The sequence below is a fragment of the Ranitomeya imitator genome, chromosome 1 (genome assembly GCF_032444005.1).
Source record: "Ranitomeya imitator isolate aRanImi1 chromosome 1, aRanImi1.pri, whole genome shotgun sequence".
Lineage (NCBI taxonomy): Eukaryota > Metazoa > Chordata > Amphibia > Anura > Dendrobatidae > Ranitomeya > Ranitomeya imitator.
This window is the reverse complement of record NC_091282.1, coordinates 696,137,382-696,164,316: the sequence shown is the minus strand read 5'-3', so window position 1 is coordinate 696,164,316 and position 26,935 is coordinate 696,137,382. Positions and strand designations below refer to the sequence as shown.

Below are 26,935 nucleotides of genomic sequence, written 5' to 3'. Positions count from 1 at the left end.
AAAGCATTCAGCCTACAAAGGAGATTCTGGTACCTCTACTTGTGCATGCAGAAATGATTTCCGAGCCCATGTAGAAGAGAATGCAATCAGAGAGTTTTTTGCATGGCTAAATCACATCACAGCCGCCACTTTTGAAGTATGGATGTGGCAAACGTCGTGTAAAGTTTTTGCACTTGGTACCTATTGGCTTCAATGCAGGTCTCGTGATAAAGAAAGAGGCCTGTTAGTATTTTCAATGCCAATAAACATCCTAAACTTTTTGGAAACCCCTTTAAAATGGAATGTAAAGACTCTGGTGGATCAGCCATCTATACGAAGACCAGACATGTATACCACACGTCTGTGTGACCGCTCAAAACCTTGCTTGGTGCTAACACTCAACGAGGGCTCCAGGAGCCAGACCAGGGACCCTTAGCTGACCTTAGGAGCAGATATCTTTACAGAAGAAGTGGTCTTCATTAGGCAATCCCAAAGTTCACAGAACCTACTAAATAGATTACCAAAATCTTCCTATACAATTACTTTTATACAGTTCCATTTTTGTTCAACAAGTCCAGGAGAATCTAGAATAATCATCCTTTCCGCAATTGCACTTTTTATGCCCCCTTATACTCTAGGAAACAAACAGAACAGTAATAATAATTTTTTTTAAAAGATACAAAAACTTTGACATTGATTAACAAGTGACAGTGACTTTTGGACATTTCCATTCATTCACCTGGGACTTTGATATTCGTATTACACTGGGGTACTTGGTGCCACCATGAGGAATGGCAGGCAGCTTCCTGCGGTTGGCTGAACGAGAGGAAGAAGAGCAACTCTCAGCCGAATGACTCTTAGGGATGCCAATCTCTTTCTTGTGTGGAGACTCTGAACGGCTCGACTGGGGTGTATTGGGGCTGGTGAAGCGCATGGGATTGCTAGCAGGTCTTGAGGTAGAGGATAACAGGATGTGAGAAGCACCAAGCTGTGAATATGACGTGAGGGGGGAACAAAATCATAAAGGAAAATAAACAATGTATGCACCCGCCATGGCAGAAAAGAAGGAGGTGAGCAAGCAAAGAAAGTCATTTACCTACCTTATGTACAATGGAAACCACGTACGTGAACTCCACTGCGTTTGCAGAAGTGGGGTTGCTATCTCCCAAAAACTTACTGAACAATTGGTGGTGGTGGGGTAGACAGCTGAAACCTGAACCAATTGGCAGAACGGGGACTTTTTTCCCCCAATTGAGCACTTTTTTCCCCAGTTACAAAACGGAATGAGAGGACGGATGCCTGACCACCACTTCATTCATTCTCTATGGAGTTGCCGAACAAATCCGAGGGCAGCGCTCGGCAGCTCCATAGGAAATCAATGGAGCAGTGGTTGACTGTGGGCTCTATTTTATCGATCAGTGCAGGTCCCACCGGTCAGACTCCTACCGATCAACATGTTATCACCTATCGTCTGGATAGGTGATAACTGGTATTCACCAAGTAACTCTTTTAAGCCCTAAGAGCTCTTCTGACATCTACCATAATCGGCCGATGATGGATGGCAATGCACTGACTGTCCGCACACGCTCAGGTCAGGAGATGCGCAGCCAGTCCGTGCATTGCGATCCGACATTGGACCGATTATCACAGACATCTGAAAGAGCCCTTACCCTTTTCTGTAGCTGTGTTTTTGAGGTAGGGGCCCGATTTTTCATCAGGCACATCCGTATATATCATTCCTGGTTGACCATGAACCATCGAGGATAATGAGTTGGATATTGTCTGTCACTTTGCGAGCTTTGAGCTCCGGTCAATTTACCCCCCAAAAAAGCATTTTATGGTGTGCCAAAATAAAAGTGGCAGCAAGGAACAAAATACAAAAAAAAAAACCAGCAGAGGGAAATCCAGTGTGAATTTAGCACTAAATGCTGTAACAATAGCAAAGCTGGCTTCTTGTCACCACAAATTGGTTGTATGCTGGCAAAGGCTGAGAACTAAGAGGGTCGTCCCATCGACATTTATTGGAAATCAAGTAATTGAGCTTGGTCGGTCACCGCTAACTCTCATAGAAGTGAATGGAGAAAGCAACAAATTTGTAGCCACCTATCCATTCACAGTTGGGTGATAGATGAAGGTCCCAGAGTTATGACCCATATGGTCGCTCCGGTACACAGGAACGCTCGTGCACATCTCTGGCAGCGGCATATCTTGCTGAACACAAAAAGATCCTCTGACTAAAATCGGACATGCCAGATCCTTATCTATCCTCACATTTGTCAGGGGCCCCCATACACATTAGACTGTTGGCCGAACCCCTCGATACTGGCCAACGTTAGCCTAATGTGTATGGGGACCTTTACTATCCGAGAGGCATGGATCACCACCTGACTGATACACTTAATGTCTGAGATGGAAACCCTTTAAACCGTGCTATGAAGCCCCATCTTGACGCTACAGTTACATGTGTTTCAACATGAAATGAAGTGCCATGCCGGAATATCAGTGGGGATTTCATGCTTTGCAGATAAAAAGCAGCAGTTAGAGGTAAGCAAACCCAGCAAGGTTAGAAAAAATGTGTATGTCAAAATACATTAATCATATAGCAGAGCTACCTGTGTGACAATGAGATTACTGGGGTTATCCCCTACCTGGAAAACCCTTTATAAATTGTCTCAGTCTGCGCCAGGTCCGCAGTGACATTGTCACGCCATGTGAGCCCTGCAGTCAATCAGCGGCCGCTATCAAGCTGCTGCGCTCTCAAATCCCGTGGACGAAAGTGGCACGAGAGTAAGAAGTGAGAGCACCGCAGCCCAGGGCTCACGTGGTATAAGAGTTTCATGGGAGACCTGGCACAGACACCAGCGCTAGAAGTCTGTACATGGTATTTATTTTTTATAAAAGAGGGTGGGGTGACTTTATTTAAAAATAAGGGGTTGCCCACTAAATGTCCTCCTAACTGACCAGATGTATCACAGCACACATGCCCCACTAATTAGGAAGCGGCATTCCTTACCGGTGTGATGGCCCCTTCTGCTTGCGCTTCCATGAGACTTGTAGGTGTTACTGGACACAGCTGGCCAGCAGCTCCTGACATAGGATCCAGTTTATCAATACAAGGGCCTGAGGAAACCAGGATATCAAGTTCGATCCCTGCATCAGTTTTCTTATCAGTCCATGAGCCCAATTTTGGAGGGCCATCTTGAGGAGACTCTTCCAGCACATGTAGCACCTCCGGTTCCTCTTCCGATGGACTTCCGGTTAATTTCTGACCCTTATTCCCATTTGATGTGAAATCCTTTAAATCTCTATCTTTATCCACAATTACCCATTCTTTAGAATCGACCTCCTGCCGGCAGGAGCTTAGATTGACTGCTACAAACCCATTGCTAACCACACCATCCAGGTGCTCCGGGGAGCTACCGGACCCTGGTTTAGAGCCCTCCGGCATATATTCATCATCATAGTGCCAGACGTGGTCGGTACTCGTAGGGGCCACAATCGTCTTTCTTGGTAGAGAAGGCGATGGTGACGAACCATCGGCAGCTGCTGCATCTTTCACATTTGGATCTTTTTGGATCTTTTCAGCACTAGAACAAGAAAAAAGATCAAGTAATGAAATTATTTTCCTGCTGTAATAAATAAAATTTTTAAAATTAAGTACAAACCGTAACGATGAGTTCATTACCAGTTCTCCAGTAACTTCTCTGCATCGGGTTTGGATTCCAGAGTCAATCTCCTCTCCAGTTCAAAGCTGTGTATGGTGCGCAATTTACGCAGAAGAGGAACATCGCGGTCTAACTGTGTCATTTCTGAACGAACCCTCACAGGAGATCCAAGGCTGGGAGCATTATGTGCGCCATTTGCACGACCGTTGCTATGTTCTTCTTCTGTGGCAGCCTAAAAATGAGAATAAAGAATTATACGTGAAAAGGGTTTTTTGCAAATAAATATCCCCTATTCACTGGTTTGGTGATAAATGTCTAATCTCGGTCCCCACTAATATAATAGTAATCGGATTTCCCATTCTTCTTCAGCTTCAGTCCTTTATCACCCTGGCTATGCAGTGTTGCTGTAGTTCCCAATCTGCAGCCCTGTGTCAGCCCAGCTACGTAGTGTCTCCTAATCCTCCCCAGCAGACTGCTTGCTGTAGCTCCTAGTCTGTACATCCAGTCCTGTATCAGCCTGGCTGTGCAGTATTGCTGTAGCTCCTACTCTGCAGCTTCAATGCTTTAATCACCCTGGCTGTGCAGTGTTGCTGTAGCTCCTACTCTGCAGCTTCAGTAATTTATCACCCTGGCTGTGCAGTGTTGCTGTAGCTCCTACTCTGCAGCTTCAGTAATTTATCACCCTGGCTGTGCAGTGTTGCTGTAGCTCCTACTCTGCAGCTTCAGTAATTTATCACCCTGGCTGTGCAGTGTTGCTGTAGCTCCTACTCTGCAGCTTCAGTCCTTTATCACCCTGGCTGTGCAATGTTGCTGTAGTTCCCAATCTACAGCCCTGTGTCAGCCCAGCTACGTAGTGTCTCCTAATCCTCCCCAGCAGACCATTTAATGTAGATCCTACTCTGCAGTTGCCGCAACCCTGTGTCAGCCCGGCTGTGTAGTGTCTCCTAATCCTCCCCAGCAGACCATTTGATGTAGATCCTACTGTGCAGTTGCAGCCCTGTGTCAGCCCGGCTGTGCAGTGCCGCCTTCTCCTCCCAAGCAGGCAGCTTGCTGTAGCGCTTACTCTGCAGCTTCAGTATACCGGCGGGATATGTGGTGCCATAGGAAAGTACCACTAAGGAATGAAAACTAGCCTTCTTGTACAGTAAAAACCTGTGACAAGTACTCATATCATTGCCAGGAGCTCAGCTCCCACTGTGCATTTATTCACAGGCTATATTGGGAGTTGCAGTACTTTAATGTTTCAGTTCATTCTCTTCTATGCTACCCTGGAACATATAGTACCTCAGTGTTGCACCGTACATTAATCCATTTTCAGGCTATGCTAGGACTATTAATACCTGTGCATTTATTCACAGCCTATGCTTGGACTTTTAGTATCCCAATGTTGCAGTGTACATGTATATTTATTATCTATGCTGTATGGCAGTACCAAGTGAGCATTTATTTACAGGCTATGTGGGGACCTGTAGAGCCGCAATGTTGCAGTCTGCAGTTATTTAATTCTATGCCGTGCTGGGGCTTATAGTAAAGCAGTATTGAAGTTTGTACTTCTTTACTTACGGCTGTGTTGTGACTTTTAGTACCTCAGTGCTGCAGGGTATGTTATCACAGGCTAAATAACGACCTGTTAGATCTACGTTTTGCAGTATATATTTATTCACATCTACGCTGTCCTGTGACTTGTGGTACCTCAGTGTTGCCGTGTACGTTTATTCACTATTAGCCGATACAGAGACCTGTACTACCTTGATTTTGACGTTAGTCTATTCTAGCCCTTGCAGTACCTCAGTGGTGTGGTGTACATTTATCCACAGGCTATGCAGAGACATTACATTTCTCACTGTTGAGGCGCGCACATATTTACTTCTCTGCTGAGACTTGTGGTACTGCAGCAATTGAGAGTGCAATTATTTCTGGGCAGTGCTGCAGTGTGCATAAACACACTACTGGACCATACTGGCACTTGTGGTCCTTAGTGTTCATTTATTTACAGGTATCGGTCTAGCCAAGCCAGTCCTAGAAAGCCCAAAGTGGTGGATTTAATTCCTCCCATTTACTGTGGAATTTGGCACCCCAACATCGAAAACCCCAAATGCCCCAATGCACACCCTGACAAAAATTACACTGAATAAGACCCGATTATCCCCTGATACTATACCCGTATTATTTCCCTTGAACTACTTAAATGATTATTAATGGTTGACGTACCTTATTTTTGAAAGTCAAGCTTTGCTTTGCACTTTTAATGCACTTTATTCACTGTTATATATGTGTATGTAGGATTAACAATGCCATAGTCCTCCCTGGTCATCATACTATCTTACTGCAGAAGATTTGCACCTCAATGTTCTACCGTATGGCGCCCCCGCTCAATATCAAAAACCCCAGATGCCCCAATGCACACCCTCACAAAAATTCCAGTGAATAAAGTGCACATAAAGCCGTGTCAATAAAATAACAAGCAAATAAATCATGATGAAGTATTACCCGAGTGTGTGCAGCGCAGAAATAAATAAAGGAGTCCAGTCCCTCTGTCCCAGAAATGGGCACGTTTTGCCCATTCCCCCCCACCCCGGAGAAGCTGGGCGAAACCTGCGTGTCGGGGCAGAGGGACTCGACTCCTTTATTTATTACTATGCTGCACACACTCAGCTAATACTTCATCATGACTGTTAGAGTGTGAGCAGCGTAGTAATAAGTAGAGGAGTCTAGTCCCTCTGCCCCAACGCGCACGTTTCGCCCAGCATCTTCGGGGGGCATGGGCACACACTCCGGTAATACTTCATCGTGATTTATTTGCTTGTTAATCTTTTTTTGATACGGCTATGGCAACAACTGTGTGAGTTGAATAATCTCAGTTATACCATGTTAAATTTACCACAGTTTACTCTACTCAAGAATAATTAGTGCACTTTATCAAAAAATAAAAATAAACTATAGATGTGGTCTGAAGATCAGACCCATGTACCTCCTACGGACACGAACCATGAACTGGTTAGCTGAGAGCCAGCAGGAGGGTGTATACTGCAGAGGAGGAGAGAACTTTCTTTGTATCACTTAGTGTCGCCTCCTGGTGGCAGCAGCATACACCCACGGTCTGTGTCCCCCAATGAGGCGACGGAGAAAACTAAATTTTCAAATGTATAATTATTTACACGCTGCACTTTAATGTTTGGATATTTAATCTGTATGCAACTTCTATTCAATCCTTGATTGCTTCCCATCTACACAGCTGGGATATAACATATGTTTTTCCTTAAAAAAGTATAATCTTTGAAGTTTCGTTATCCTGCTCTGCAAACCATATTTTATGAGTCCCCAGTCCCTCACCTTTTTTCCCTGCACCTTTCTTGGTTTTTAATTCATGTTTTACTATGTTATCAATAAAAATGAAAAATATTTTTTAACTTTATCATTGTAGCACTTCCTTTTCCTATGGTAAACATATACCTAGGTTGATCTTATAACCCTACCAATTATTTAGGATTATTTTTTTTTTACCCTGATGCTGTATCTGAGCGACACACCGGTATTTTTCTATCATGTGTTTGTTGTGAGTCATGCTTTTAATATATTAATAAAAGTTATTTTTTAGGGGTCTAGCTTGTGCTTCAGGTTTTTCAAGGTTATGAGGCCCTGCTCATTTATTATTAGGTTTTGTTTGTCTGTGCACTGCAATCTGTAAAAGGTACAATATTATTATTAAGTAACTATGCAATGGCAGAGGTCACTATGTTGCGGGAATATTTGGGACTTATACAGTACAGTGATTGGTTACATTGGTTTTTGTATAGTGCGTTTTGATCAATGACAATATCGGAGTAGGGGGGCAATATTTATGCGTTAAGTAGGATAGCGGAATAATTTAATAACTATGTAGGTGTTTTTTTTTTCTTTATATGGCTGTGTTGCTGGTACAATAATTGAGCATTTGGGCCGCCCATGACATATTTTGTGCAATTCTGGTACTTGGAGTACGGACCTGTGGCTGTCCAATCCTCTCCTTACATAGGACTGTATACTCAGATCCATTTGAAAGAAATTGTGTTCTATAACAATTCAGATTATGGAGAATAATTGGTGTATAATAAATACAAGATTATTACAGGGTATGTAGAGAATGTTTAATTATCAGATCCTTGGTACCTTGCAAAGCCCCATTTTAATTTTATTCCTGTTGGCATCCATCTCCTCCCAGACATCTTTCTCCTGGGGACGCTGATGGCTAGGTGATCCGGGAATCCTTTCGGGGGATACCATAATGGGTATGCCATTCTCGCCATCGCTGAGCTGTTCATCAGGAAACACTTCATCGGTGTTCTCACGCAGTAGGTCTCCATTGACGGGGGTGGCATTTGCAATTCTAAGCAGAGGAATCAAGTTGAACGTTTGTTTAGTAACTTTGTATCATAAGATAATGACCTAGAAATGCTACTTAGCAAGGGTTAATAAATGCCCACATTTTAATATTATGTCATCTTGCAGTCCAATATGGCGCAGTCCATTTATTTACACTAAGCTGCAGAGTATTGAAAAGAAAAAAAAAAAGAAAAAAAACAAACGGTTCTTTACTCACCCTCTGCGGGTTCACCTCCTGAGCCTGCATAGTGGCATAATAGTACTGCAGTTCACTTTTCACTTTAAATCCCACCTGTACTAATATGTCATATGGTGGGAAGGCGTAAATTTTTTAGATGGAACCCAGGGATATGTCTCAAGTGCCATGTGAATATTGGACAGCCGGGACAATTTAGGAGACATTTTATGTAATGTCAGGAGTTTTACACCATTGCAGGAGGATTTTATAGTTGAGCTCCTACAAGAAACTGAAAGTTTAGGAGTCAGAAAAGGGATTGGTTCCATGAGTCTGGGCTAAGAGTTTGACCTAAAACAATTGCGGTAAGTGAAAGAGAACAGTCATCAGCTTTGCCGCCTATCAATTGGTGATAGAACAGTGACACGGCAAGACGTCTGGAAGGGGAGCATTAAACAGACACAGGAGCTAAGGTTTCCCACAAAGACAAGGCCAAGTACCAAATTTTACAAAGGTTTAGTAGAACTGGCAAAAGATTCTGTTTTATTTGACCATGACGAAAACCAAAAGACACCGCGTCTTGACTGAGTTTGTCTCACACTCCATCTCCACAGTTTTTAGTGGTGCGTTGCTGGACTAGATCCAACGGTGGCCTCATGATATAAAGAAAAATCCATGACGTCAATTCCTTCATTAGATTTAGCACGTGATAAAATGGCCAATTTCAGTCCATGCAGAAAATCTCTGTAATTTGGATAGATAAGTTTTGGGAAGAGAATTTTTCCCGGACTTTATTAATGATGGTCTATCCTAATGATAAACTTGTGGGTTACCAACTCCCAGACCTCCAGAGCTGTGCCCGGTAACACAACCCAGAGACCCTGTGAGCCATGCCATCTCATTAGAACTAAATAAAAAAGTGCCATTTCTCTGGAACTATATGCTGGATGTAAAAAAATGCAGAAAACTAAGGGGATCAATAGGAATAAAATAAGAACAAAAACTGGCCATTTTTGGCCTGATGATAAAACACCTTTAAGTATGATGTTTAAAGGGAAAAAAATGCAGGTTAATAAATGGTCATGCATTTTTTTTTTTTACTGTAAGTGTACATGATAAATAATTCCCACACGTACCCAATGGCGGCAGGAGTCAGGCGAGTGTGAAGCTGAGGGGTAGTTGATGTCGTAGTGGTAGTTAATGATCCATCCATGCCACTCTTCTCCCAGTCATATGGATCACTCTCCACAACACCATATGTTTTCATACTGTTGTCAAAAACGGATATAAGAAGCTGCAAACAAATAAAAAAATAAAGTAAAATTTAAAAAGAGGTGCACAATAAATAATAATAAAAAAGAGAACCTTATGTCTTATACCAGGGGTCCCCAACCTGTAGCTCGAGAGCCACATGTGGCTCGCGGTCCCATGATGAATTGTGGCTCGCGACTGTCTGCCAGCTTGGTGTATTAGCGCCAGGTCTAGCAAACAGGTATGAAGAGTACATCTGAAAATGGTGAATTTTGTGGGCAGTCCTGTACAGAAGAGCAGATCTGGACGCACATATACTGGTCTTAGGGGCTTTGAGATGATGTAAGTGTGGTACGCTGGAGACAAGATGACACCACCTGTCAGAGGAGATGTTTGAAGCTGGATGTGACAGTGTCTTGGGAGTGCTTTAAAGGAGAATACTGAATGGGGCTATTGTAGGAACCCTTGGATATTTGTATACTGTTTTGGGGCGATTGATTTTTGTGGAAAAGCTTTGGTTAACATTATGCCTGTAATGGGGGCTGTGGTTGCCCCTATTGTGAGGGGGGCGGGAGCTGAATGTGGCTCACGACCCTCTCTCAAGGCTGGATGTGGCTCTCAAGGTCAGAAACGTTGGGGACCTCTGTCATATACCAAACTAATGATTCCTACTAAATTCTAAAATAAATACCCTGCCGAGACTATGTAATTTCAGATCCTTCATGCTTCCTGTCCCCCAGCCTCAGAAATAAGTCTTCTCTGCTCTAGTTAAGAAAACATCACTGGAAGACTAGTTGCGTTTCACAGCCAGATCACCCGTCCTCGAAAAAGCTTCACCTTCTCTCCCTGATGCTTTGCGTTCAAGAACGATGATCTGGCTCTGAAGACCTTTTGATCTGTGGCATAAAAGGGGAAGGATCGCACTTCTGAAAACACACAATGACCTGCGGATCGTCGCTGGCAAGGTGGAATTCAATTCAATAATTGAAAATAATGTAATAAATGCTTTGCCCAATAAATGGGCTTCACTGGCATCTTCTGCAGTATAGTTTTAACTGAATAAATTGGATATGTTCACATAAGGCATTTTTACAGCATGTATTCCTGTGCATTCAGTGAAAAATAAAAAATAAAAAAAAAAATAGATGAGATTCCAAAAATCTCGTTCACACGCTGCGTTTAAAGGTGCAGTTTTTAAAAGGTGGAAGATTTTGTTTGGCTATTCTTGAAAAACCTTCGTCTTAAACTTCAATTAAAGAAATTTGCACCTAAATTTGTTGGTCCGTATAAGGTAAGTAAGATCATTAATCCTGTGACGGTCAAGCTCCAACTCCAGGTTGTGTGGGGGATTAATAATTTCTTCCAATCCCCTCTTAAAAAGTTTAAGGGGATGCCAGGTGCTCAGGACATCATGGAGGTTGACTTAGAGGTGGAACAAGTTTTGGATTCCAGACGTGTCAGACATCGACTAAAATATCTTGTTAAATGGAAAAGTTTTGCTCTGGTGGATAATTGCTGGGTGGATGCAGAAGATTTGCATGCGGATCGCCTAGTGGGGGATTTCGGTCAGCTGAAAGGGATCTCAGTGAGTCCAGTGGCCCTTCATAGATGGGGGTACTGCCAGGCATCTGGGTTCGAATCCTGGAGCCTGTGCTTGTGGTCAGCTTCTCTGTCCACCAAGTCACAGCATATACACCTTTTCTCAGGATGTTTAATTTATGTTATCCTGATTCCTGACTGCAGTCTTTTCAGGGTTACAGATGTTTTCTTTCACTCATTTGTCTACCCTATCACCTTTCAGGTGCAGCTTTATATACTTTCCCCCTGCTGGTATTTCCTGCTGGTGATAGTGTTTTCTAATGTCTAGCCATACTGCTGTAGTTGAAGCCAATAAATCAAATATCAAAGACTAACCATCACTTCCAAACAGAAAAACAGGTGTGAATATTCAGACCAGGAGAGGTATCATATTAGGTAAGGTACTCCGCAAAGAAGGTCGCTTTGTCATTGGCTGCCTGGCACACATGAATTGCTCAATTTTTACGCCAAGTATCTACATTTTAACATTTTCTAGAGCACCAATGCAATTCCATATATTGCATGTTTGTATACTACAACGTTACAGAGTTCAGCTTTAATTTGTTAGTTAGATATGTAGTTGTCTCTTTTAGCTTGCACTTGTTCTCACCTGTTTTTCTGTCTGGAAGTGATGGTCAGTCTTTTATATTTTTATTCATTGGCTTTTTGCCATACCGTACACAGTGCCCTTCAGAGGCCAGGGGGACCGCCTCCAGCATCCTTTAGAAGCCATAAAGGGGGCCCGCCTACAGAGGCCAAGGGTGGGGGCCCAACTCCAGCCCCTTTGAAGGCCAGAGGGGTCAACCTCCAGTTCCCTTCAGAAGCCAGGGGGATCCTGCAGTTTGCCTGGACGCAATTGCTGACAGGTTCCCTTTCACAATGCTTGCAAAGTACCTACCGTGTAATCTGGTTTTGTGAAATAGTCCAAGCCACTGATGTGTTCAAGAAATACATTGAATTCTTGGGGGAGATGCTTCAACATAAGACGATGTTCATATCTTTCCTTAATCGAACCCACTTGCTCCTATGAGGGAAAATCTTCTGGTTAGAAGTATTGAAGAGAACAAGGATAATTTAGTATGTCAGTCCAGTAAAGAAGGATGCAAATATATTACAGAGCGACGTATAGTCATGTACATGTGAAGCATTTTAATATATGTAAATGTATAACAAGCAACTTTGGTCAGATGTGGATGTACGAATAGTTCGGTCATTCAAATCTTATATCTCCCAAGCGTCCTTGGTTGGTTCGCAAGTTTGAATTGTGACGAGGGACAAATTTATATAAAAAGGGTGTACAATGTTATTTTGGAGGTCTTCCTGAAAGGAAGATGTACCGTATGTAAAATTTGTCCAGATGGATGACTCAAGTAGTAACCATACCTTGTCCTTTATCTTCCTCCAGGGTAGCTGACCAACCACAAACTCAACCAGCATGTAGAAGAGAGACCACAGGTCATCATGACGGCCCATCTCCTGCAAGACACAAACCCATTAAAAAAGAACAGATTGGAAAAAGTCAAGTATGTTTCAAAAGTAATTTGTGACAACACAATATCAGATTATATTCATTAATAAATTATATGAAAATATAAAAACAAACAAAAGGAAAAAGAAAAAAATATATATAAATCATCTATCTATATAATCGTCTAAGGGGTACTTCCGTCTGTTTGTCTGTCTGTTTGTCTGTAATGGAAATCCCGCGTCGCTGATTGGTCGCAGCTGGCCAGCCGCGACCAATCACCAACATGCTTAGTCTGGCCGCGAATTGGCCCCTCCCTACTCCCCTCCAGTCAGTGCCAGTGTGTCACCCCATCCCGGACCAACTTTTTACTATTGATGCTGCCTATGCAGCATCAATCAATACTAAAAAGATATAATGTTAAAAATAATTTAAAAAAATAAAAAATTGTGCTACTCTCACCCTCCACCGTTCACCGATGCGCACGATGCTGCCGCGAGCTTCCGTTCCCAGTGATGCATTGCGAAATTACCCAGATGACTTAGCGGTCTCACGTCAAGTCATCTGGGTAATTTCGCAATGCATCACTGGGACCGGAAGCTGGCGGCAGCATCGCGCGCATCGGGACAGCTTCGGTGGATGCCGGAGTGTGAGTATATAATTTTTTTTGTTTAATTTTTATTTATTTTTTTTTTTAACAGAGATATGGTGCCCATACTGCTATATACTATATGTGTTATATACTGCGTGAGCTGCTATATACTACATGGGCTGTGTTAAATACTGTGTGGCTGTGCTATATACTACGTGGCTGTCTGTGTTACGTGGGCTGTGCTATATACTATGTGGCTGCTATATACTATGTGGCTGTGCTATATACTATGTGGCTGCTATACACTATGTGGCTGTGCTATATACTACGTGGCTGTCTGTTATATACTAGGTGGCTGTGTTATATACTACGTGGCTGTGCTATATACTACGTGGCTGTGCTATATACTACGTGGCTGTGCTAAGCGCGACGTAAATACATACATATTCTAGAATACCCGATGCGTTAGAATCTGGCCACCATCTAGTATATTATAATACTCTAACCCTGCATTTGTTTAGCTATTACCACCTCATAAATCAGAAATGGAGCTACTGTGCAGGTGACAAACTTCTCCTAATTACCGTAAATCAGAAATCCAATTTTGGTAAAAAAATATTTATCATTCCCTACTAACCCGGTTTCTATGCGCATTGACAGATGCATATCGTACTGTTCCTCGAAATCCAGCAACAGCGCGAGGCTAGAAAAGAAAGCGAATAATCAGATTAATAATAATAATCATCAAATTTATACAATTTCTATTTGAAATAAATCAAACAAAAAAAAAATCTGATATCTCAACCTGATAAATTTAACAAGGGGTTTCTACAAATGAATCACAAAATGCTACTATTAAGAAATACTGCAGTAGGAGAATTGTTCAATTTCTGAATAAGCGTCTTTAGTACTTAACAGATCCCCTTTGGCTGTTAAGACCTGCTACAAATGATGCATAGCCAGTCAACAATCTTAGCTAATTCTTCATGGCTTTACTGCAACCACCTTCTTCAAAAACCATAAAAGATTTTCTATGGGTTCAAGTCAAGAGACTAACAGCCACTCCTGATTCTTCCAGAACTTTTTTCTGAAAGCAAGCCCTGGTAAGGTCTGTATGGATCACTGTCCTGGAAGATAAACACCCAAGCTTTGGCTTCTAGAAAAAAAAATGATGGTTTCTCCTAAACTTTCCTGATACTTCATTGAATCTATATTGGCCTTCACACACTGTGAAAGTACAGCAGTCAAGAGTACCATCGAGCCACCGCTGCTTCACTGTAGGAATCACTGAGCTACCACCAAGCTTCTAATTATAATAATTTTTATTGATTTTTAAAAAGACAAACATTACAGACAGAAAAAAAAAAGAAATAATGTTGCACATACAGAAAAAAAGAATTATTATGATTAATTAATTAACACCCCCACACTACCAATACCATTTATGGGTGATATAAGTGTTATTTATTTAGTAGTACTACAGAAGGTCTAAACCAGTAGGAGTTAAGCTGAACAAGCTACCACCATGCTTCACTGTAGGCATGACTGAGCCACCACCATGCTTCACTGTGGGAAGGATGTTCTTTTCAGCGTATTCTTCATTCTTTTTCCTCTAGACATACTGTTGACCCATAGGCCAGAAAACATTTAGTTTTGTGTCATTGCTCCACAGGATAGATTTCTAAAACTCCTTGTTGTTTTGGGGTCAGTAGAGATGCATCTTGGAGTTTGGGCATGGAGACCTTCAGTGTTTAGTATGCAACTTACTGTGTAAAGTGGAATCTCAGTGCCTGCGGGCACCAAATCTTGCTAAAGGTCTTTTGCAATCACTTGAGAGTTTCTGACTGGTTGACTCAACAGGAATCTGGTGTCAGCCACTGGTAGCTTTCTCCACATTCAGGCAGTGTACCCAGTGTTCCTTTATTTTTGAATTTCCAGCTGCATCTCTAGGAACATTCATTGTCTTTGCTAACTTCTATATCTCTTTCCTCGTATGGCAGCGATCTCTTCTTTTAACTTTATTTTTTAGACTCCCTGACAACCCAAAAATATTAGTGAACTGGAAGCCATTGACATTTCGGAACTTACTGGGAATTCTCAGGAACGCTACCAGAAGCTGGTGTCTGAATATGCATCACATTTGCTACAGGTCATATCAGCCAAAGAGGCTTTACTAGGTGCTAAAGACGTTCATCATAAAGTGGTCAAATAACTCAGACAGAAGTACGGTAATCTATAAATGCGGCATTTTGTGTTGAATTTGGAGGAACCACTTGTCATATTAGTTGGTACTGATGTATTACATGTCTTTATTTTTCTACGAAAAGCAGACATTTTGTAAACTTGCTAATATACCAAAATTTACAGTGGAGTACGGGTTGAATAATTTAGATTGCATAGATGCTGGTCAGAGATCAATCTGAAACATACTACAAAGAAGGGAAAAAAGTTCCAAGCTGGCAACCACAAAGTAATTTGCTGATTTCAAGCGGTTTTAGAAAATTCCCTAAAAACAGTAAAGGGGCATCACATACAGTAGGTTGTATCATCATAGAGCAGGGAACCCATGGCAGAATCTGCAGGGGAAGGAGGTGGGAGAACAGATCAATGGTGGGGACAGCAAAAACTCAAAGTGAGTGAATAAAGCCCCTTTCTACACACACAGACTACATCCAGCATGTATTACTGAGAGGGACAATCTGAAACCAGGTGCAGTTTGGAAAATGCAATGTTTACACCATGAAGTATAATTTACTGTAAATGGAATGACTTTATGCATTAAAGCAGATAAAAATATGTCTCAACAAAACTGCTCACTGTAATGACAATAAGCAGAATTATGAATGTAGCTCTGGACTTTAGCACAAGTAATATAAGCTTTAACTTCTCATAAGTGAATGAAGCGTATTCTGAAATCACAGTACTTGTTATGTACAGCTATCTGGAACATTGATTTGCAATAGACTAATAATAATAATAATAAAAAATGTATAAATAAAAACAAATAATAATAATAATAATAATAATAATGAAAAGTAATAAAACAGTAATCAGAGTTTCTTGATATGATGGCATAGTTAGTGAATTTGCAAATGTGAACGCTCCAAGCAGGAACATAATAGAATTAGCGATTCACAGGCAAAGGATTCACTATGAGAAGTAATTTCTTGCTATGGGAGGGAAGGGAAAGGAAAAAGAAGGTAAGGGAGGTACAGGAGAAAAGAAAGGAAGGAAGGGAAAGGAAGAAGGAAGGGAAAGGAGGAAGCGAAAGGAAGAAAAAGGAAGGAAAGAAAAGGAAGAAGGGAAAGGAAGAAAGAAAGAAGGGAATGGAAGAAGGAAGGAAGAGAAAGGAAGAAAGAAGGAAGGAAGAGAAAGGAAGGAAGTAAGGAAGGAAGGAAGGAAGGAAGAAGAAAGGGACAGGAAAAAGGAAGGAAGAGAAAGGAAGGATGAAGGAAGGGAGAGGAAGGATGAAGGAAGGGAGAGGAAGAAGGAAGGGAAAGGAAGAAGGAAGGGAAAGGAAGAAAGAAGGAAGAGAAAGGAAGGAAGGAAGGAAGGAAGGAAGGAAGAAGAAAGGGACAGGAAAAAGGAAGGAAGAGAAAGGAAGGATGAAGGAAGAGAGAGGAAGGATGAAGGAAGGGAGAGGAAGAAGGAAGGGAAAGGAAGAAGGAAGGGAAAGGAAGAAGGAAGGGAAAGGAAGGAAGAAGGAAGGGAAGGTCAAAGGAAGGAAGAAAGAAGGGAAAGGAAGAAGGAAGGGAAAGGAAGACGGAAGGAAGGGAAAAGGAAGGAAGAAGGAAGGGAAAGGAAGAAGAAAGGATGAAAAGGAAGAAGAAAGGAAGGGAAAGGAAGGAAGGGAAAGGAATAAGGAAGCAAGGGAAAGGAAGAAGGAAGCAAGGGAAAGGAAGAAGGAAGGAAGGGAAAGGAAGAAGGAAGGAAGGAAGAAGGAAGGAAGGGAAAGTAAGGAAAAAGGAAGGAAGGGAAAGGAAGGGGAAGGAAGGGAAAGGAAGAAAGAAGGAAGGGAAAGGAAGAAAGAAGAAAGGACAAGGAAAGGAAGAAGGAATGTAAAGGAAGAAGGAAAAAAGGGAGATGAAGAAGGAAGGAAGGGAAAGGAAGGAAGGAAGGGAAAGAAGGGAAGGAAGGGAAATGAAGAAGGAAGGAAGGGAGAGGAAGAAGGAATAGAAATGAAGGAAGGAATAGAAATGAAGGAAAAAGGAAGGAAGGAAGGGAAAGGAAGAAAGAAGGAAGGGAAAGGAAGGAAGGAAGAGGGAAGGAAGAGAAAGGAAGGAAGAGGGAAGGAAGAGAAAGGAAGAGGGAAGGAAGGAAGAGGGACGGAAGGAAAAGGGAAGGAAGGAAGAGGGAAGGAAGGAAGAGGGATGGAAGGAAGAGGGAAGGAAGGAAGGAAGGGAGAGGAAGAAGGAAGGTAGGGATTGGAAGGAAGACAAAGGAAGGAAGAGAAAGGAAGGAAGAAGGAAGGAAGGAAGGAAGGAAGGAAAGGAGAGGAAGAAGGAAGGAAGGGAAAGGAAGAAGGAAGGAAGGGAAAGGAAGAAGGAAGGAAGGGAAAGGAAGAAAGAAGGAAGGGAAAGGAAGAAAGAAGGAAGGGAAAAGGAAAGAAGGAAGGAAGGGAAAAGAATAAGGAAGCAACGGAAAGGAAGAAGGAAGCAAGGGAAAGAAAGAAGAAAGGAAGGAAGGGAAAGGAAGAAAGGAGGAAAGGAAAGGAAGAAGGAAGGAAGGGAAAGAAAGAAGGAAGGAATGAAGGAAGGAAAGGGAGGAAGGGGAAGGTGAAAGGGAAGGAAGGAGGAACGAAGGAAATAAAGGAGCAAGGAAGTGAGGAAGGAAGGAAGAGAGGGAGGGACAGAAGAAAAGGAAGGGAGGGACAAGAGAAAAGGAAGGGAGGGACAGGAGAAAAAAAAGGAATTGAGGGAAAGGAAAAAAGAATTCAGTATTCTGAGCACTGGTAGATATGCAGCAGAGAAAATTGTGATAGTAATTGTGCAGATCAGTAAGCGACACATCAGTGGAATCAGGGTCTCTGCACCTACATCATGCTACTCTTGGATTACATATTAAAAAAAATCTGCTGACGGATTTGTGTTAAAGTTTGCACTATGGAAAAGTGATAATACAGAAGGAAGGGAGGGAGGGAAAGGAGAAAAGAAGGAAGGAAGGAAAGGTAAAGGAGAAAAGAAGGAAGGAAAGGAGGGAGGGAGGGAAAGGAGAAAAGAAGAAAGGAAAGGAGGGAGGGAAAGGAGAAAAGAAGGAAGGGGAGGAGGGAAAGGACAAAAGAAGGATGGAAGGGAGGGAGGGAAAGGAGAAAAGAAGGACGGACGGGAGGGGGAAAGGAGAAAAGAAGGACGGATGAGAGACTGAGGGAAAGGAGAAAAGAAGGAAGGGGGAGGGAAAGGAGGAAGGACAGACGTTTTTCTTGTACATGGGCATTGTCTTATTGCAGTTCAGCAATATTCACAATATTGTCACAATAGGAGACAAAGTCTATATACAGACACATGGGAAAGACCTGTCAATCAAATAGAGTGATGCAGTGACAAGTCAGCTGGTGTATCTCCCTATGGACCTTGACCAGTTCTTTAAACTATGTTTTCTCTGAAACTCAGGAGCTTTTTAAAAAGGAAAGACATGCCAGATTGCAGTCTACCAGGCAGGCTCTTATGATGCTCATGAATCGCGCAGCAAGAATGTAACGAGAAGTTCCCTGTAAGTGTGCACTTACCATTTCTTACCTCCACACTCCTCTTTTCCTCCCCTATACTTTCTTTATAGCAACAGACATTAAGCCAATTATAGCATTGTATCCTTTCCAACTGGTCAACCAACCTCTGTAGGAAAAGTATACAGCATTTCCTAAGGCCTCACTCAGATGTCTGTCTTTTTCATCTACATGACCAAGTAAAAAAAGGACTGATTTTCTTGAATATAAAAAAAAAATTGAAATGTTTCTCCTACGGATTGAACACCAATGCCGTCCATGTGCTGCGGTGATTATCACAGACATATACGCGTGATTTTAATCTGTGACTCAGACCAAAAACGGACTTGGGACAGGGATTATTTTGCAGCCATAATGGGTACGTGTTCGATCCATGAAAAAAAAAAAAAAAAACAGAGGCGTGAATGAGGCTGAAGTTGGATTCATTCGAATACTGTAACTAACTACAACATTTGGTAATGGCTTCTTTTGAGCAGGGAGACGGCCCATAGTTTTGCCATGTCCTGGCCTCACCTCGCTCATAACATGAGGAAATTCATTTCAGATAATCTGATCAAACAGGATTAGGTCTGTCTAGTTTGTTAGGCTGCACATTAACGACTGCCAGCTCCAAACAAAACCCTGTGCACTTCAAGCAAGGGTAGATGACACCTGACAAAAGATGCATCTACAGCACCACTGCAGGCTCTGAGCATATGGAGCCAGATTATAGTTTTCCATCTAGATTTGTGTCTTGCAACACGATCAGTGCTGACGTCCACCCACACATACGCTGAACATTATGGCTGAATCCAAGGACCCACAGATGCACTGAAGCAAATCACAAGCAGAAAAGGCTGATCTGGACAATGAGGAGCTATGAAGAGTCCGAGAACAGTCAGGGTGCACGGACCCTCTGTATACAGATGGAGAATGCCAGAGTTATTAGAAGCTGGTCTGACAGCAAATGTAAGCCGAGAGCAGCAAGACGTAGGGACGGAGACCCTGATTGCAGCGATGTGTCATTTACTGGGCTGTGTTTCTGCTTCAATAAAATCAGCATTTTATCACAAGAAGATTATCACTACATGACTAGGTGTTTCATGCCTCAGTCAACTGCTTTGTGTAACCCAGCCCCCATCGCTGATTGGCAGTTTTCTGCCTTGCACAGAAAATGGTCAATCATTAGTGTGGGTGGGGTTATAACACTGCTCAGTATTCTGAGCTCTAATAGATCTGCAGCAGAGAAAATTGTGATAGTATCCAAATGACAGTATGCAGACCAGTAAGGGACACATCAGTGGAATCAGGCTCTCTGCCCCTACAGCATGCTGCTCTCATATTACATAGTAAAAAAAAAAAACTGCTGATGGATTCATATTAAAGTTTGCAAGATGGAAATAAAGCAATAATACAGAAAAAGAAAAATATACAAAGTACAATATACATACAGTTCTGCTCAAAAGTTTACATACCCGGGCAGAATTTTTGCTTTCTTGGCCTTTTTTCAGAGAATATGAATGATAACACCAAAACTTTTTCTCCACTCATTGTTAGTGGTTGGGTGAAGCCATTTATTGTTAAACTACTGTGTTTTCTCTTTTTAAATCAGAATGACAACCAAAATATCCCAATGACCTTGATCACAAGTTCACACACCCCATATCTTAATACTGTGTATTGCCCCCTCTAACATCAATGACAGCTTAAAGTCTTTTGTGGTAGGTGTGGATGAGGTTCTTTATTTTCTCAGATGGTAAAGCTGCCCACTCTTCTTGGTAAAAAGCCTCCAGTTCCTGTAAATTCCTGGGCTGTCTAGCATGAACTGCACGCTTGAGATGTCCCCAAAGTGGCTCAATGATATTGAGGTCAGGAGACTGAGATGGCCACTCCAGAATCTTCACTTTGTTTTGCTGTAGCAAATGACAGGTCGACTTGGCCTTGTGTTTTGAATCGTTGTTGGAACATCCAAGTACGTCCCATACGCAGCTTCCGGGCTGATGATTGCAAATTTGCCGATAACGTGCTGCATTCATCTTTCCTTCAACCTTCACAAAGTTTCCTGTGCCTTTGTAGCTCACCCGCCCCCCCCCCCCAAAAAAAACATCAGAAATTCACCTCCGTGCTTTACAGTAGGAATGGTGTTTCTTTCATCATAGGCCTTGATGGCCTTGCTCCAAATGTAACGTGTGTGGTTGTGGCCAAAAAGCTCAATTTTGGTCTCCTCATTCCAAATTACCTTGTTCCAGAAGTTTTGAGGGTTGATTGTGAGTGACTTGTGGGATCGCTACTTCCAACAGGTGGCGCTATATAGAATTCAAGTCCTCTTTCTCTCTGAAGAAGCAATTTGATTTGCATATAAAAAGTCACCCAACCACTAACCATGAGTGGAGAAAAAGTTTTGGTATTATCATTCATATTCTCTGAAAAAAAGGCCAAGAAAGCAAAAATTCTGCTGGGGTATGTAAACTTTTGAGCACAACTGTATATACACATACTACACTGCACAGAAATAGATCTAAAATGTATTTTTGTAAATATACATACAAAAACACATTAGAAATATAGTATTTTCTTTTTAAATCCTCTCCCTTCTATCAACAAAGAATTGTATCCGTAGCAGCTGTCATCTTCTCTCTCAGTAATGGGAAAGTCTTCACTGAATACAGATTATACCTCAGAATTGAGATTTTTGATAATGAATTAACAATTTTGGCCGAGATAGAAACAGATCTCTCTGATCAGATATATTACAAAGTTGCTTATTTCCACATGTTCTCTTGATTTATGAAATAAAAACTAAAACAACTGTTACCCTTTAAGCCCCCCTCTTCTTAAACAAGTCATATCATTTTTGCCTTTACCCTCAGTATAGCCATATGGAGGCTTCCCCCCCCCCCCCCCCATTTTGAATGACATTGTATACTTTGCCTTATAATGTCCTGAATAACAGCATGTAATGTGGGATGAAATAGTGAACAAAATGTAATTCTCCTATAGATTTTTTGGGTTATGAATTATGGTGCACATTTTATTGGAAAAATTACCTGACTACAAGATTCTCCAGGTCAGTACTATTAGTTAAAAAAATACAATCTTCGTTTAATTAAATAATGAAAAACAAAAAAAGCATAACAATTTTTAATAATGTAGTTTGTACTTCCGTTTTCCAAGAACAGTAACTTTTTTTTCCATTTTTCAGTCAATTGAGTTCAGCGAGATCTTGTTATTTTTGCTTAGGGAGCAGACATTCATTGATATTCACATAGAATAAATATGACATTTTGATAACTTTTTATTGTTTTTTTATTGCAATTTTGGCATTTCCATGTTATTTCTCCTCACGCCATTTACTATATTAGGTTAAGTTTTAATATTTTAACATACTGGACTTTCACAGATGCAGCGATACAAAACTTTTTTTTTTTTTTCATTTTTATACACTATTTTTTAGTCAACACACAATGACTTAATTTAAACGTTATTGTCAGAGATCGACGGCAATGTCTAAATGATTAACTGCAGAAGGGCAAAGATCAACTCCGACTGTTAGAGACAGATGCAGGTTGCATATCATAGCCGGCATCTACCACGTGTTGAGGGAGATCAGCCCCCTTTACCAATGTGAACCCCAGTGGGGAAGAACAGTTACATCATTCTGCACAAAGGAATCTTCCCCTCTTGCTAAGTGATGGCATAAGCAATAATCTATAAGGTTTAACCACCATTTGGAATTTTATTTATTACATTAATAATACACATGAATATAAGAAACTTTCTAATACGTCTTATCATAGAAATCTGCATCTTTCTCCTCCTGGACTGATCTTTCATTCCCAATTCATTGGAAGAATCAGTGAAGACAAACTTTCCCCATTACAGAGATCACGGCCGCCATCCTGTCACTACTTTGTCCTCCTCCTCCTGGACCTGTCGGCTGCCTTTGACACAGTGGACCATTCCCTATTATTACAGACCCTCTCATCCCTTGGCATCACAGACTTGGCCCTATCCTGGATCTCGTCATACCTAACTGACCGTACATTCAGCGTCTCCCACTCACACACCACCTCCTCACCTCGCCCCCTATCTGTCGGAGTGCCGCAAGGTTCAGTTCTAGGACCCCTGCTCTTCTCCATTTACACCTTTGGCCTGGGACAGCTCATAGAATCTCACGGCTTTCAGTATCATCTCCATGCTGATGACACACAGATCTACATCTCTGGACCAGATATCACCTCCCTACTAACCAGAATCCCTCAATGTCTGTCCACTATTTCATCCTTCTTTTCCACTAGATTTCTGAAACTTAGCATGGACAAAACAGAATTCATCATCTTTCCCCCATCTCACATGACCCCCCCAATGAACCTTTCCATTACAGTAAATGGCTGCCCACTCTCCCCAGTCCCACAAGTTCGCTGCCTCGGGGTAATCCTTGACACTGACCTCTCCTTCAAACCACATATCCAAGCCCTTTCCACTTCCTGCCGACTTCAACTCAAAAATATTTCACAAATCCGTTCATTCATCAACCAAGAATCTGCAAAAACCCCAGTCCATGCCCTCATCATCTCTCGCCTTGACTACTGCAACCTCCTGCTCTTTTGTGGCCTCCCCTCTAACACTCTCGCACCCCTCTAATCTCTTCTAAACTCTGCTGCCCGACTAATTCACCTGTCCCCCCGCTATTCCCCAGCTTCTCCCCTCTTTCAATCCCTTCACTGGCTCCCCATTGCCCAGAGACTCCACTACAAAACCCTAACCATGACGTACAAAGCCATCCATAACCTGTCTCCTCCATACATCTGTGACCTCGTCTCCCGGTATTTACCTGCACGCAAACTCCGATCCTCACAAGATCTCCTTCTCTACTCCCCTCTTATCTCCTCTTCCCACAATCGTATACAAGATTTCTCTCGAGTATCACCCCTACTCTGGAACCCTCTACCACAACACATCAGACTCTCGCCTACCATAGAAACCTTCAAAAAGAACCTGAAGACCCGCCTCTTCCGACAAGCCTACAACCTGCAGTAATCACCGATCGACCAAACCACTGCATGACCAGCTCTATCCTCACCTACTGTATTCTCACCCATCCCTTGTAGATTGTGAGCCCTCGCGGGCAGTGTCCTCACTCCTACTGTACCAGTTATGACTTGTATTGTTTAAGATTATTGTACTTGTTTTTATTATGTGTACCCCTCCTCACATGTAAAGCGCCATGGAATAAATGGCGCTATAACAATAAATAATAATAATAATTACTGCAGGCAGGCTTCTGACAGTACACTGAACCTGCGTCCAGGTAAGGTGTTTTGTTTGTGTTTTTTACTGAATGCGGCAAGCCTGGGGCATGATAAAGACAGGAGGGCATGATTGGGGACACAGGGGCATGAAAAAAGAGCACAGGGGGCAGGAATGAAACCAGGGTGGCAGGAATGAAAAACACAGGGGGCAGGAATGAAAACACTAAGGGCAGGAATGGAAACACCACAGGGGGCAGGAATGGAAACACCACAGGGGGCAGGAATGAAAAACACCACAGGGGGCAGGAATGAAAAACACCACAGGGGGCAGGAATGGAAACACCACAGGGGGCAGGAATGAAAACACCACAGGGGGCAGGAATGAAAACACTGGGGGCAGGAATGGAAACACCACAAGTTGCAGAAATGGAAACACCACAGGGGGGGCAGGACTGAAAACACCACAGGGGGGCAGGAATGAAAACAACACAGGGGGACAGAATGTGAGACACGGGGCAGGTATGGAAACTACACAGGGGAGCAGAATGTGTGACAGGTGGCAGGATGTGTGACACGGGCAGAATTTGTGACAGGGAGCAGGATGTGAGACACGTGGCAGAATTTGTGACACGGGGCAGAATGTGAGACACGGGGCAGGATGTGAGACAGGGGGTCAGGATGTGAGAAAGGGGGGCAGAATGTGAGACAGGGGGGCAGAATGTGAGACACGGGGCAGAATGTGAGACACGGGGCAGAATGTGAGACACGGGGGGGCAGGATGTGAGACAGGATGGAGACAGATGGGGCAGGATGGAGACAGATGGGGCAGGATCATGGTGCAGGATCACGGGGCAGGATGGATACGATGAAGACAGATGGGGCGGCAGGATAATGGGATAGATGGGTCAGGATCATGGGACAAATGGGGCAGGATGGGGAAATTATATGGGGGCAGAATGGATACTCATGAGGGCAGGATGGGAGAACATATGGCTGGAGCCAGGAATGAGACACACGGGGGCCAGGATGGGGGATATTACTACCATAGGGGCTAATTAAGGGATATTATTACTGCAGTGATGTATTTATTTTATTTTTTGAGGATACTGTTTTAAATGGGGGGGCGGTCCTGTTACTGTGCAGAGCAACACTAGGTCGCCTTTTTTTCTTCATCTGGTGTAGTATAGAAGTTGGGAAAAAATTAAGCAATGTGTTCTGCAAGCGGAGCTCTAGATAACTATGTTATTTCCTGCAGAGACGAGCCCTGGCTGGAAGAAGTGATGGTGGTCTGTGCTGGATGAAGATGGAAAGCGAGGCTGAAGGACTTCACCAAGAGAAGTCACTGGTGAGTTAGTGTGTTACCTGTACACAGACACTATACACTCTATACTATATACAGAGCTCGTGTGTATAATGTCACCAGTGATCACTGTATTATCCATACATTATATACAGAGCTCCTGTGTATAATGTTACCAGTGATCACTATTACCTGTACACAGACACTGCATACTAAGTACAGATCTCCTGTGTATAATGGCACTTATGGTGATAGTATTGTGTTTTTCTTTTTTTTTTTTTTATTAATGATCAGTATTGCAGTATTCAGTCACTATGCAGTGGTAATATGTTGTCCGGCCAAGGTGTGGCGGTATTTGTCCCTTGTATGTGCTATTATTTGGTCACTGTGGTGGTAATATGTGGTCTGGTCATGGTGTGGTGGTAGTTGTCCCTTGTATGTGGTATTATTGGTCACCATGTGGTGGTAATATGTGATCTGGACATGGTGTGGCGGTATTTGTTTCTTGTATGTGGTATTATAGATCACTAAGTGGTAGTAATATGGTGTCTGATCATGGTGTGGCGGTATCTTTCCTTGTTTGTGATATTATTGGTCATTTAAAAATTGAAAAATAAATAAAAATATACCTAAATTGTATTGGATATTTTAACAAATGTTTAGTAAGTTACAGTAGAGTAGAGTCCGGCCAGAAGAGTCTACCTTGTCTTGGTGGTGGATTAAAAAATCTTTTGGCCAAAACAAAAGCTGCTGGCCATGTATGTGGTGATGGGAACTGTAAATGTGTGATTGGTGAGGATGTGGTGCAAAAGTGGAGTTTTTGCAAGAGAGGGCAGTGGGACTGTGGATAGTACGAGGGGTGGAGGCGGGGCTGAGGTGGAGCCTGGGCGGAGTCTCAAGGGGGGCCCCGAAATTCCTAGTGGCAGCCCTGACAGAGATAGATGATAGTTGGTGCTCGTAAGCTTCTATAGAGGGGAGGAGCTAGACATTCTGCTGCAAATTCTCCTGAAAGAGCATTTGCAGTTCTTCATAGAACCTTATAAGCACCAACTGTTGTCTCATTTCTCTGTGATGAAAAAATCTGTATTCAGTGAAGACAGTTTTTATCCATGAATTGAGAATTTGGAGATTGAATGATCAGACACCCCTCCTTATGACAACAGTAGTGCTATATCGGGGGGAACTTGGCCTTTTTTCCAATCTCCGATTACACATTATAAAAGGTACAAATAATGGCGTCCCTTTAAAAAAAAGTTTTCAAAATGGATTAAGAATGTAATGTCGCTCTTAAGTGAAATTCATTGAGTAATTTTCACCCTCATTTAACTAATCAACGTTGTACGGAGCTAAAAGAAAGGCCGCTACGCCTCCACCATTGTGCGTGCCTCCACGATGGCAGATCATTAGCGACTCCACAGCAGGGGCTGGTGCCCGAATGCTAATCCAGTTAGGACTCTGCAGCATCTGATGCAAATGTGTCCTGCAACAAATCGTATCCTCCGCTCTCATCTGGAGCAGGGCTAACGAGATTATCAGCCCACTATTACCTATGGAGGCTCAGGCCGCAGCCGCCAATGGTTCAGAACAAGGTTTGCTGGCGCTGGACAGGTTCCTG

The 26,935-nt window shown here is 42.5% G+C and overlaps 1 protein-coding gene across 2 annotated transcripts in view; it reads right to left on the bottom strand.

Annotated features, from left to right (window-relative positions):
• TTBK2 (tau tubulin kinase 2) overlaps positions 1-26,935 on the bottom strand; it is a 129,684-nt gene that overhangs the window by 3,932 nt on the left and 98,817 nt on the right. The window contains exons 7-14 of one of the 2 annotated variants that reach the window (XM_069730918.1): positions 13,705-13,770; positions 12,394-12,486; positions 11,909-12,034; positions 9,318-9,475; positions 7,794-8,010; positions 3,665-3,876; positions 2,993-3,566; positions 719-967 (exon numbers count right to left, since the gene is read on the bottom strand). In XM_069730918.1, coding sequence (XP_069587019.1) covers positions 719-967; positions 2,993-3,566; positions 3,665-3,876; positions 7,794-8,010; positions 9,318-9,475; positions 11,909-12,034; positions 12,394-12,486; positions 13,705-13,770 — 1,695 coding nt within the window. The remainder of the gene's footprint in view (positions 1-718; positions 968-2,992; positions 3,567-3,664; positions 3,877-7,793; positions 8,011-9,317; positions 9,476-11,908; positions 12,035-12,393; positions 12,487-13,704; positions 13,771-26,935) is intronic. The other variant, XM_069730929.1, reaches the window with a different exon arrangement.